The 13,095-nt window shown below is 38.6% G+C and overlaps 1 protein-coding gene across 7 annotated transcripts in view; it reads left to right on the forward strand.

Annotated features, from left to right (window-relative positions):
- LOC144381418 (uncharacterized) overlaps positions 1-13,095 on the forward strand; it is a 209,056-nt gene that overhangs the window by 28,062 nt on the left and 167,899 nt on the right. For 5 of the 7 annotated variants that reach the window (XM_078069622.1, XM_078069621.1, XM_078069626.1 and 2 more), the window contains exon 2: positions 11,137-11,300. The exons of 1 other annotated variant lie outside the window; for it this stretch is intronic. In XM_078069622.1, coding sequence (XP_077925748.1) covers positions 11,137-11,300 — 164 coding nt within the window. The remainder of the gene's footprint in view (positions 1-11,136; positions 11,301-13,095) is intronic. One more of the 7 variants, XM_078069623.1, reaches the window with a different exon arrangement.

Consider the following 13,095-nt stretch of genomic DNA (forward strand, 5'->3'; position numbering starts at 1 on the left):
CAAACCTTGGAGTGATGTATACAGAAATCATGGGGAAAGCATGGATCTATGTAAGAATCATGGGAAATGTATGGTATTTTGGTACAAAACCTAGAATGTCTAATCCCTTTCCAGATCTGCCTCTCAGTTTCTGTGTTGTATTAGGAATGTCATTATCCTGCACCGTGCCTCAATTTTTTCATCTGTGAACTGGAGATAAGACACCTAATCTATCAACATCAGAGACATTTTGTGAGGATCGAATACATTAATGGATCTAAAAGTGTTTGGAAATGTAACTATATATTATTATATTCATATTAGGTGTGTGATGGTGAATAGATTCAGTATCTAATTGCATGAAGTAGAAAATATGAGGGAAAATATCAGAAAACCTGTGTATTATTCAAGGGGTTTAAAATAAGCTCTCAAAACTCACACTTCGCTAACAATTTCTAAAGCCTTCTCACATTTTTGTTTTTGATTTTTACCTGTTCAGCTTCTCTGATGGTTAATTTTATGTATCAACTTGACTGGGTAACAAAGTACTCAAATATTTGGTCAAATATTATTTCTGAAGGGTGATTTTGGATGAGATTAGCATTTATTTATCTATTATTTATTTATTTATTTATTTATTTATTTATTTATTTATGTTATGTTATGTTAGTCACCAAACAATACATCATTGGTTTTTGATGTGGTGATCCACATGCCATTGTTTTCGTATAACACCCAGTGCTCCATGCAGTACATGCCCTCCTTAATACCCATCACTGGGCTAACCAATCCCTCCTCCCCCCTCCCCTCTAAACCCTGTTTGTTTCTCAGAGTCCATAGTCTCTCATGGTTCATCTCTCCCTCCAATTCCCACCCCCTCATTTTTCCCTTCCTTCTCCTAATGTTCCCCATGCTATTCCTTATGTTCCACAAATAAGTGAAACCATATGATAATTGACTTTCTCTGCTTATTTCACTTAGCATAATCTCCTCCAGTCCCATCCACGTTGATGTAAAAGTTGGGCATTCATCCTTTCTGATGGCTGAGTAATATTCCATTGTATATATGGACCACACCTTCTTTATCCATTCATCTGTTGAAGGGCATCTCAGCTCTTTCGACAGTTTGGCTATTGTGGACACTGCTGCTATGAACATTGGGGTGCATATGGCCCTTCTTTTCACTACATCTCTGTCTCTGGGGTAAATACCCAGCAGTGCAATTGCTGGGTCATAGGGTAGCTCTATTTGTAAATTTTTGACGCACCTCCACACTGTTTTCCAAAGTGGCTGTACCAACTTGCATTCCCACCAACAGTGTAAGAGGGTTCCCCTTTCTCCACAACCTCTCCAACATTTGTTGTTTCTCTCCCTGTCCATTTTTGCCATTCTAACTAGTGTAAGGTGGTATCTCAATGTGGTTTTGATTTGAATTTCCCTGATGGCTAATGATGATGAACATTTTTTCATGTGTCTGTTAGCCATTTGTATGTCTTCTTCAGAGAAGTGTCTGTTCATCTCTTCTGCCCATTTTTTTACTTGATTATTTGTTTTTTGGGTGTTGAATTTGAGAAGTTCTTTATAGATCTTGGATACCAGCCCTTTACCTGTAGTGTCATTTGCAAATATCTTCTCCCATTCTCTGGGTTGCCTCCTTGTTTTGTTGACTGTTTCCTTTGCTGTGCAGAAGCTTTTTATCTTGATGAAGTCCCAAAAGTTCATTTTTGCTTTTGTTTCACTAGCTTTTGGAGATGTATCTTGAAAGAAGTTGCTGTGGCCGATGTCAAAGAGGTTACTGCCTATGTTCTCCTCTAGGATTTGGATGGATTCCTGTCTCACATTGAGGTCTTTCATCCACTTTGAGTTTATCTTTGTGAATGGTGTTAGAGAATGGTCGAGTTTCATTCTTCTGCATGTGGCTGTCCAATTTTCCCAGCACCATTTATTGAAGAGACTGTCTTTTTTCCATTGCTTGTTTTTTCCTGCTTTGTCAAAGATTATTTGACCATAGAGTTGAGGGTCCATATCTGGGTTCTCTATTCTGTTCCATTGGTCTATATGTCTGTTTTTGTGCCAGTACCATGCTGTCTTGGTGATCACAGCTTTGTAATATAGCTTGAAATCAGACAACGTGATGCCCCCAGCTTTGTTTTTCTTTTTCAACATCTCCTTGGTGATTCAGGGTCTTTTCTGATTCCATACAAATTTTAGGATTTTCTGTTCCAGTACTTTGAAAAATGTCATTGGAATTTTGATCGGGATGGCATTGAAGGTATAGATTGCTCTGGGTAGCATAGACATTTTAACAATGTTTATTTTTCCGATCCATGACCATGGAATATTTTTCCATCTTTTTGTGTCTTCTTCAATTTCTTTCATGAGTGTTTTGTAGTTCCTAGAGTATAAATCCTTTACCTCTTTGGTTAGGTTTATTCCAAGGTATCTTATGGTTTTTGGTGCTATAGTAAATGGAATTGTTTCTCTAATTTCTCTTTCTACAGTTGCGTTGTTAGTGTATAAGAAAGCAACTGATTTCTGTGCATTGATTTTGTATCCTGCCACATTACTGAATTGCTGGATGAGTTCTAGTAATTTGGGGGTGGAGTCTTTTGGGTTTTCCACATAAAGTATCATGTTGTTTGCGAAAAGAGAGAGTTTGACTTCTTCTTTGCCAATTTGAATACCTTCTATTTCTTTTTGTTGTCTGATTGCTGTTGCTAGGACTTCTAGTACTATGTTGAACAACAGTGGTGAGAGTGCGCACCCTTGACGTATTCCTGATCTTATGGGAAAGGCTCTCAGCTTTTCCCCATTGAGGATGATATTTGCTGTGGGTTTTTCATAGATGGATTTTATGAACTTGAGGAATGTTCCCTCTATACCTATACTTTGAAGAGTTTTAATCAGGAAAGGATGTTGTATTTTGTCGAATGCTTTTTCTGCATCAATTGAGAGGACCATATAGTTCTTCTCCCTCCTCTTATTAATGTGTTCTATCATATTGATTGATTTGCGAATGTTGAAACACCTTTGTATCCCGGGGATAAATCCCACTTGGTCATGGTGGATGATCCTTTTAATGTATTGTTGGATCCTATTAGCTAGGATTTTGTTGAGGATTTTGGAATCCATGTTCATCAGGGATATCAGTCTGAAATTCTCCTTTTTGATTGGGTCTTTGCCTGGTTTGGGGATTAAGGTAAGGCTGGCCTCATAGAATGAGTTTGGAAGTTTTCCTTCTGTTTCTATTTTTTGAAACAGCTTCAGGAGAATAGGTATTATTTCTTCTTTGAATGTTTGGTGGAATTCCCCAGGGAATCCATCAGGCCCTGGACTCTTGTATTTGGGGAGGGTTTTGATCACTGCTTCAATCTCGTTATTGGTTATTGGCCTATTCAGGTTGTCAATTTCTTCCTGTTTCAGTCTTGGCAGCTTATAGGTTTCCAGGAAGACATCCATTTCATCCAGATTGCTCAGTTTATTGGCATATAGTTGTTGATAATAATTTCTAATAATTGTTTCTATTTCCTTGGTGTTAGTCGTGATCTCTCCCCTTTCATTCATAATTTTATTAATTTGGGTCCTTTCTCTCTTCTTTTGGATAAGTCTGGCCAGTGGTTTATCGATCTTATTAATTCTTTCAAGAACAAACTTCTAGTTTCGTTGATCTGATCTACTGTGTTTCTGGTTTCTAATTCATTGATTTCTGCTCTAATTTTAATTATTTCTCTTCTAATGCGTGGCTTAGGCATCGTTTGTTGCTTTTTCTCTAGTTCTTTAAGTTGTAGAATTAGTTGGTGAATTCGGGATTTTTCTATTTTTTTGAGTGAGGCTTGGATGCTATGTATTTCCCCCTTAGGACCGCCTTTGCAGTATCCCATAGGTTTTGGACCAATGTGTTTTCATTTTCATTGATTTCCATGAATTGTATAAGTTCTTCTTTGATTTCCTGGTTGACCCAAACATTCTTGAGCAGAGTGGTCTTTAGCTTCCAAGTGTTTGAATTTCTGCCAAATTTTTTCTTGTGATTGAGTTGCAGTTTTAGAGCATTGTGGTCTGAGAATATGCAGGGAATAATCTCAATCTTTTGGTATCGGTTGAGACCTGATTTGTGACCCAGTATGTGGTCTATTCTGGAGAAAGTTCCATGTGCACTCGAGAAGAATGAGTATTCTGTTGTTTTAGGGTGGAATGTTCTGTAAATATCTATGAGGTCCATCTGGTCCAGTGTATCATTCAAAGCTCTTGTTTCCTTGTTTATTTTCTGCTTAGATGATCTGTCCATTGCTGAGAGTGGAGGATTGAGGTCTCCTACAATTAACGTATTGTTATCAATATGACTCTTTATTTTGGTCAACAGTTGGCTTATGTAGATGGCTGCTCCCATGTTGGGGCCATAGATATTTACAATTGTTAGATCTTCTTGTTGGATACACCCTTTAAGAATGATATAGTGTGCTTCTGTGTGTCTTATTACAGACTTTAGTTTAAAATCTAATTTGTCTGATATAATAATTGTTACCCCAGCTTTCTTTTGAGGTATGGTGGCATGGAAGATGGATCTCCATCCCTTCACTTTCAGTCTGGATGTATCTTTAGGTTCAAAATGAGTCTCTTGTAGACAGCATATGGATGGGTCCTGTCTTTTTATCCAATCTGCAACCCTGTGCCGTTTTATAGGAGTGTTTAGGCCATTCACATTGAGAGTGATTATTGAAAGATATGAATTAATTGTCATCATGTTGCCTGTGAAGACGTTGTTTTTATAGATTGTCCCTGTAAATTTGTGTTGTATATCACTCTTGGGGTCTTTTGCCTTTTATAGAACCCCCCTTAATATTTCTTGCAGGGCCGGCTTAGTGGTCACATATTCTTCCAGTTTCTGCTGGTCGTGGAAACTCTGCATCTCTCCATCCATTCTAAATGAAAGCCTTGCCAGATAAAGTATTCTTGGCTGCATGTTCTTCTCATTTAGTACCCTGAATATGTTTTGCCAGGCCTTTCTGGCTTGCCAGGTCTCTGTGGATAGGTCTGACGTTATTCTGATGTTCCTCCCTCTGTACGTATTGAATCTCTTCTCCCTAACTGCCCTTAAGATGGTTTCCTTGGTTCTGAGATTTGCACGTTTTACTATTACATGCCAGGGTGTTGGCCTATTTTCCTTGATCTTAGGAGGGGTCCTCTCTGCCTCTAGGACTCGAATGTTTGTTTCATTCCCCAGATTAGGGAAGTTCTCAGCTACAATTTGCTCAAATACATCTTCTAGTCCTATCTCTCTCTCTCTCCACTCCCCCGGGATTCCAATTATTCTGACATTGGAACGCTTCATGGTGTCACTTATTTCTCTGATTCTATTTTCATGGATTCTGAGTTGTTTTTCCCTGGCCTCCTCTTTTCCCTTTTTATCTATTATATTGTCTTCCAGGTCGCTTATTGGTTCTTCTGCCTCACTTACCCTAGCTGTTAGATTATCTAGATTGGATTGGATCTCATTGATAGCATTTTTAAGTTCTGCCAATTCACCTTACATTTCTGCCCTTAGAGACTCTATGTTGTCACTAATTGATTTCTCCATTCTAGCCATTGTCTTCACAATTGCTAGCCTGAATTCCATCTCCAACATCTTGGTTATATCTGCATTCATTTGTAAATCTGCAGCATAAGTCATAATCTCTGAGTCTTTTCTATTTTCGGGGTTCCTCCACCTAGTCATTCTGTTGATGGGTGTTTGAGGGAATGTATAGAGTCGAAATTATTGACCAGAACCCAAGCAAGATGCATCTGTTTTCTTGGGACCTTATGGTTGCTGGCCTATTGTTTTCCCAGCCTGTCTTCTGGAGGAGGGGCCTGCCGCGCTGTTACTCAGGCACCCCTGTTTGGGTGGAGTTGCCCTGCCCCCCTGTGGTGGGGGATGGGCTCAGTGGGAATCAGTCTTTGGGGTTTTTGTTCTCTGGCGGCTTTCCCTGGCAGCATTCGGCGTCTCTTCCCCGAGTCAGGGCAGAAGAGACCGTTTCCAACCCTCTGCCTCAGAGCAGAGAGATCGCAGTCTGTTCTTCAGTGAGCTCTCCAGGCCACACTGTCTCCGTTTCTGTCCCTGCTGCTATAAACTGCAGCAGCCTGGGTTGTGTGCCCCTCCACAGCACTCCCAGTCCTGCCTCCAGGTCGGGGCCCGTCTCTGCCCTTTGTGCTTCTAAAACCGCCAGCCGCTCCCAGTTTGTGCACGTGACCCCGCCGATCCGGGTTTCTGCCCCGGGGGCTGCCCTAAAGTCCTTTCCCCACCGCTACCCATCTGCGAGTTTGTGCCCCAAGAGATTAGCATTTAAATTGGGGGTCTGAGTAAAACTGAATACCCTCTTTAATGTGGGTGGGCCTCATAAAATCAGTTGAAGACCTGAATAGAACAAAAAGGCTGACCTTTCTTCAAGTAGTCACATTGTTCTTCTCATTTTCCAGCCTGCTAGCCTTCGAAGTGCAACTAAACCATCAACTCTCCTGGGTCTCGAGCTTGCCAATTCACCTTGAAGGTCTTGCAATTTGCCAGCTTCTATAGTCACATAAGCCAGTGAGCCAATTCGTTATAATAAATCAGTTATCTCTGTCCTTTCTCTCTCTCCCCTCTAATTTTCTCATTCTCTCTCTCTCTCTCCGTATGTGTGTGTATATGCATACATATATATATACACACACACATACAGACGTGCGTGCGCACACACACACACATAATACATGCATACATGTTATTGGTTCTGTTTCTCTGCAAAACTCAGTCTGTCACATTTTATACTTTTAAATTCCTTATGAGAAAATTTTGGTCATTCCTCAACATTCTATCCTTTCTTCTATACTGATTTTCCATGTTAAAAAAAAAACAACAACAGAGAAGTTACTGTGTATACATGTGGGTGTATGTATACATAAGCAGTTCATGTACAGAAAATTTTTACCAATATAAGAGGTCTTTATCATATTTAAACCCACACTCCTTTTTTATGTGCATCTAAAATATTCCTGTCCCTTATTTCTTTTCCTTCACTTTTGATCAGTAATTCTTTTCTTGGATAGTTTGCTGATGTTTTCCATCTACAGTACACTACAAGATTGATGGCCTCAAACCTTCAACTTCAGCTTTTCCTTCTTTTGCAAGTTAGGATTGAGTTTGGGTCAACTCTGGGTCAGAAAGATATTAGGTTAGTCTTTTCAGATTGTGTTTAGATCCATATATCGAGAACACAGTAAAATTGAGATGGCTTCCCTTGACTGCCCTCTCAAACCAGTTGACCTTTTAAGATTCTCTTTCCAGTGTGGTTTCCTCTTTGCATTCTGTCTATACAGTTTATGTTCAAAGTGCTACAGGAAAATCCTGTCCTAAAACCTCAAAGCCCCACACATATTTAAGTTTATTTCTTTTTCAGTCCAGAAGACAGAGTGCCCCAAATAATTCGGGGGCAATTAGGTAGTGCTGTGTTAGAAAGAACACCATACTGGCAGTCAAACCACACTTTCAGGATTCCTAACTTTGGACCTGCATAACTTTCAGTAAATCACTGAACCTCCTTGAGAGAGAAAACACTGCCTCCCTCACAGGAATTGAGGAATGGATGCTATAGGATTTGGAAAATTAATTTGCAAGCTATCAATTAATAACAAAACATTTTAAATTTGTCTTCATTTTCTAAATAAGTGATACTTGATTTGTGGTCCCATATCCCCTGCTTCTCATTCTCACATCAAATCAAAATTATCATCTTTTATATTTTTGGTGTCGGAGATGAATGGACATGCTGAAAGCTCACAAGTATATCTGCTTTAGTTACTCTCCAAAGTCTAACTGTATATGGAAATGGATGATTAATTTCATTGGAATTTGTGGTGAAAATATGACCCAGGCACTTCATGCCAAGGCTTCTCGTGGTCCCTCCATTTCACATGTCTCGCAGTGGTAATGGTTTGACTCCATCATCTCAGGGCCATTCATGGTGATAAACTGATCCCCACAGAGATGCCCTAAGTTTTCATAGGATAGATGAGGTATATAACATTTGGAAGGGTAAGACATATAAAGTAAAGCTGCAAGACTGGAAATAATTTGACTTAGACGTGCTCAACTTAGAAAGCACTGGAATAATATACAAAACTGTAAAAAGGGAAGAACGATTTAGTTGAAAGAATAAGTGGGAATCTGGAGATCTGGGGATTCTAGTCCTGTCTATACCATGAAATAGGAGTGAGATTTTAGGTACATCTTTTAGCTCAGGTTCAGAGTTTTCATCCGTCACACACACACAAAAATGTTTGTACTAGAAGAATCTTTAAGAAGTATTCTAGTGCTAACCTGATTCTGCCCCTCTCCTCAAGCTTCTGGTTCCCAGTACCACTGCCATGCTTCCTATATACAGGAGGAAATGATAACTTCATCTTCCTCTTGGTCTCTCATATTCCAACTTCCAGTTAAGTTTATGTGAGAACTGAAAGAACTGTCCCCTGCAGCATGTTATAATATATTCAGTGATCATTCACACAAAAAGTACACTGTCCTCCTTAACAAAGCTTATTCTATTGCCACCTTTTAATGGTTTATTGGTTCTGGTCAAGGAATCTGTCTATTTGGACATAAACTGGATCCCATCAATAATTAAAATACAATTATTAAGATCAATAATAATGTCCATTTATTAAGTGCTTATTATACTCAGCACATTGCATACCCATCCCACTGAAATTCCACAATAATGTTATAAAAAGTACTATCTCTGTGTTGGCAATAAGGGCCCTGACGTTCAACAACACAGTCAAATCACACAGGTGGTAAGCACTAAGGCTGGGAAATAGATCTCATTCTAGATGGCTGTCTGGATGGATTACCCTGTGATCACAGTCATCTAAACCCAACACTGACATTCATATGAAAGGCAATGTATTAATGTTTTCTTCTTGATGCATTGTGCATCTTTAGGAGAGTCACTCAGATTTACTTCTCTTCAGTTTCTCTCCCTTTGAAATAGGGACACTACAATTCATGTGACCCTCACATGGGCATTGTGAAGGTAACGTATTTACACGGCAATCAGACTAACATCATAGGTATTGCCAAGTTTTCTTTATTGCGTCACTACCCATCTTCAGCTTGATTCTGAATGGATTTCCAATCACCTTTTAGAAGTCATTTTAAATATCTTAGAAGGTCAAATGGCAGAAAAGAGACACAATTTCAACTACACTCAGGGTGATCCTGCATGAGCAGAGGATGCTCAATAATTTTCAATGCTTGACAATTAGAAAACAAATTAATGTAAAAAAAGATAAAAAAGCATCGAATACTACTGAGGGATTCTATGATAGACCTGTTTCTGGTTTTACTGTTTTCTACCTTACAGATGAGCCATCCTCTATAAGAGATACACAGGTCCTAAATAAACAATGAAAAAAAAAACACCCTGGAAAAGAGGTAATTTCCAAAAGAAGAGGAAATTAAAAGAAAACCTATTACATATTCCCTTTAATCATTCAAACTCTTGTTGTCAGACATCTGTGCCCTGTGTCTGGAATGTTCTCTCTTTCCCTACTCACAGACTTTCACTTGCCTGTAAAAATTCCCTTGAAATAATTCCTGACCATAAGAGTATTTTAGCTTTATTGCAAAGAAATAGGCAATTTCTTCATCAATTTACTAAGAATGTATCAATGCCATTTTCATTGAATATATATCAGTTCATTATTATTATATCACTCTGTGGGTGTGTGTTGAATATATATATTCCAAGACTTATTTTGGATTATAGGACAAAACATGATTTGAGTTTAGCCAATATGCTGGCTGGAGACATTATATTCATCTGTTTGATCTTTTATGTATAGATTGCATTTCTCAAGCCACTGCAAGTAGTTTCAAGTGCGTGGATGTGAGCCATCATAACCTCAGTCTTTAGCTCCAAGACCCATTGGCTTAACTGCCTGAACCAGCAAATCCAGTCCCTACTTTTCTTTATGGTAGTAGTTCTTAACTCTGGTTGCTCATTAGAACCCCTGAGGATTCTAATCACTACCGACAGGGTTTCATGCCAGAACACCTAAATCTTAATCCTCAAGGGTAGGGCTCAGACATCAGCATTTTTTTTAAACCCCCCTAGATGATTCTACTGTGTAGTTAGGGTTGAGAAACATGCGCTGCTATTGTCAGTGGTGATCTGTTTGGAAGCATTCTCTGCCCAGTGGTTTCTACTCTTACTAACTCTGTAGTCCCACTCCTGCCATCTACAGTAGGATCTCTCACTCTCAGCTGTTCTGTTAGTTGACTTTGGGATTTATTGGTGTCATTCCATGGAACATCTCTTTCTGATGTCTAACCTTACTTCAACAATTACCATGCTGGAAAGGAGAAGGGCTCTGTCCCCTCTGTATTAGGATTATTTATTAAACCACAAACAGTGGGGGCTTGGACTTCCATTTCTTTCTTCATTTTTTAATCAGTCATGGAACCACTTCTCTATTACTTAGAGCTGCTTGTTCAGCTTATTTAGACAGCGGTTGTGTATGTCTTCCCTGAAGGACTAGGCCACACAATGTTTTAATTAATACCATACAACATTCCACTCAAATCATTCCTCATTCCTGATATTCAATGAATATGTCTGTAGCAAGATGCATACCAACTTAATTTTCCCTTTAAGGGATTTTCTCAGCTAATAAATTTCCCAAGAGTAAAGGACCATTACTGCCTATACCTCTTCTTATTCCATTGTTCCAGTTCCAGCACTGGTCATTTACCGTAATATACCTTAGCCATCTCTGCCAGTAGGTTTATCTGGTTTTCATGCAATCAGAACCTCCAACAATTCACTCCAACAATGCCTAACTCCAGCAGACAAACCCCTTTCCCAGTCCCCTGGGAATCCTAGATATAAATATTTATATGAATATGTTCAGTTCAGTTTTTATGTTCATAAGAATCAAGGCCTTGGAGGACAGTTGCTAGAACTTTATAAACAATCTCAATACATATTTAATGAATGAATGGAGAAGTCAGGGAGCGGTACCCAATACAGAGCAATCAGCAAGCAAAAGCCTCAGACATTATTCATTATCATGCTCATAAAAGTGGTGCTGGGATTTCTGAAGAATAGAAACAAGATTTCATATCTCCTTTCCTTTCTTTCCAAGTTCATACTGTTGTTTTATCCAGTAAGTCAAGAAGATGCTGACCCAGGACCTTTCAGAGAGAAGCAGTTCCTGCCAGCCAAGTCAGGTGAAACAGGATCACATGCTCACCTGGAGCCCCTGCCTCTTGCACCGACTGGTTACAATAATCAAAGCTGCTGTGACATGTAAGCAACAAATTAGACATCAATGCCATGGCTCAGTGAACAGAAGCAGATATTTACCCTCTAATGTGTAAATCCATTTAGCTGTAATATCTAACTGCCTCAGCTAGAGTTAAGTCCCTGACAAGTTAAAAGGATGCCTGACAGGTATGCCTGTTCCCCCTTGGGAAGAAGATAAGATGGGGGCAGGTGGGAAAGATAAGCAACTGGAGGAGGGGAAATTGAGTCCTTTGGGATTTCATTTACAAGCTGTTTACTAAAAAATTTAACATGTGAACATGCTGTGCTGAGTGGCATTATCTTCCATTTGTGTTCAGCATCTGGCCATTCTCCCACCCCTTTGCCCGCCATCCCCCATCTTCATTGTTGTCTGACTTTGATGGGAAATAACCATCTTCCTTCCCAAAGACCCGTTAAAAATCGGTAATGCAAGGGAAGAGTCAGGCCAGCCTGCTGGCCACTCATTCCTTATGAATCATCTGGCAATTTTTTAGTTTGACAATTGCACCTCATATATTTTAATATTGGTTTTGAAAGAAGAAAGCGGAGAACTTCTATTTCTTTACAGCTCCCTGTAATTTCAACTTGCTCTTTACTATGTATGAAGTCGACTTGGGTGGAAAGGTTAGAGGCAGATGAATTTCTAGTTTCAGAGCCTAGGAAAGGCCAATAAAATGTGCAATAACCTTAATGCTAAGGTTTCATGGAGCTGAAAGTATGTTTTATATTCATGGATGACACTCCTCGAAAATGATGACAGGGACCTCGTATTTTTAAGGATTTTTTTTCTTTGATTTTCTTTCTATATCCTAAGCTCTGCTTAAAATTTCTTAGACAAGTATATAAAAACAAACCAAAACAAACAAGAACCCATCACGATTTAAAAGGTTTTCTAATACTTTTAGATCCAACAAGCAAGGAGTCTGTTTGTTTGATTTTAATCTTTTCTGGTCCAATCAGAAAAAGAGCATACTACTTTTCTAACCCCAAATATAATTTACCAGTCTTCCTACTTATAAACTCTGCTTTAACTTTTATTCATGAATCTGCTTTTTAATGACTTCTATGCACAACTAAATGATTAGATTAGAAACAGTGGCAGACACAATAAAGGATTAGATACCTCTGATGTCATAGGTGAAAATAAAACATCATATGACAATAGTTACTTATTTAAATTCTTAGACTTACCATGATAATGGGATGAAACTTTTGATTATCCCTTCTTTTCTTCTACTGCCCACTGGTCAAATAAAGAGAGATGAGGAAGGAAAGGAAGGGAAAAAGTGAAGAGATAAGATGTATTTTCAAACATGAATTTTGGGAACCACTAGATCAGGTCTACCCTGAAATTTCTGTTCTATTTTATTCTAGAAGTTTACATCTTATTCAGTACCAAGAATTGTACTTAACATGGCACTACAAAGCATCAAAATAATAGCATATTTTTATGGAGATTCACACTTCTCAAAGTACTCTCATTTACATTATTTTATTTTAACGACACCCTTGAATCATAGCATTCTATAGTTAGGAGGGCCCTTCTATACCATTAGCTCTAAAAGAGTTTCCAAAGTTATGATCTAGTCTTTAATTTTGGAGAATTTACCATAAGACAGACAACTCCATTAAAATTTTTTTTCTTAATAATGAAAAAGTAGCACTTGTCCACTTTTGAAAGTTTAGAAATTATAGATTAAATAATAAAAGTGAAAACACTTTTAAATTTGCCACCATGAATTAAATGCTATTAATGTTTTGGTATACTCCCATGCTGTGTCTTTCATCTATACAAGTG

The sequence above is a fragment of the Halichoerus grypus genome, chromosome 3 (assembly GCF_964656455.1).
Source record: "Halichoerus grypus chromosome 3, mHalGry1.hap1.1, whole genome shotgun sequence".
In the NCBI taxonomy this organism is placed as follows: Eukaryota; Metazoa; Chordata; class Mammalia; order Carnivora; family Phocidae; genus Halichoerus; species Halichoerus grypus.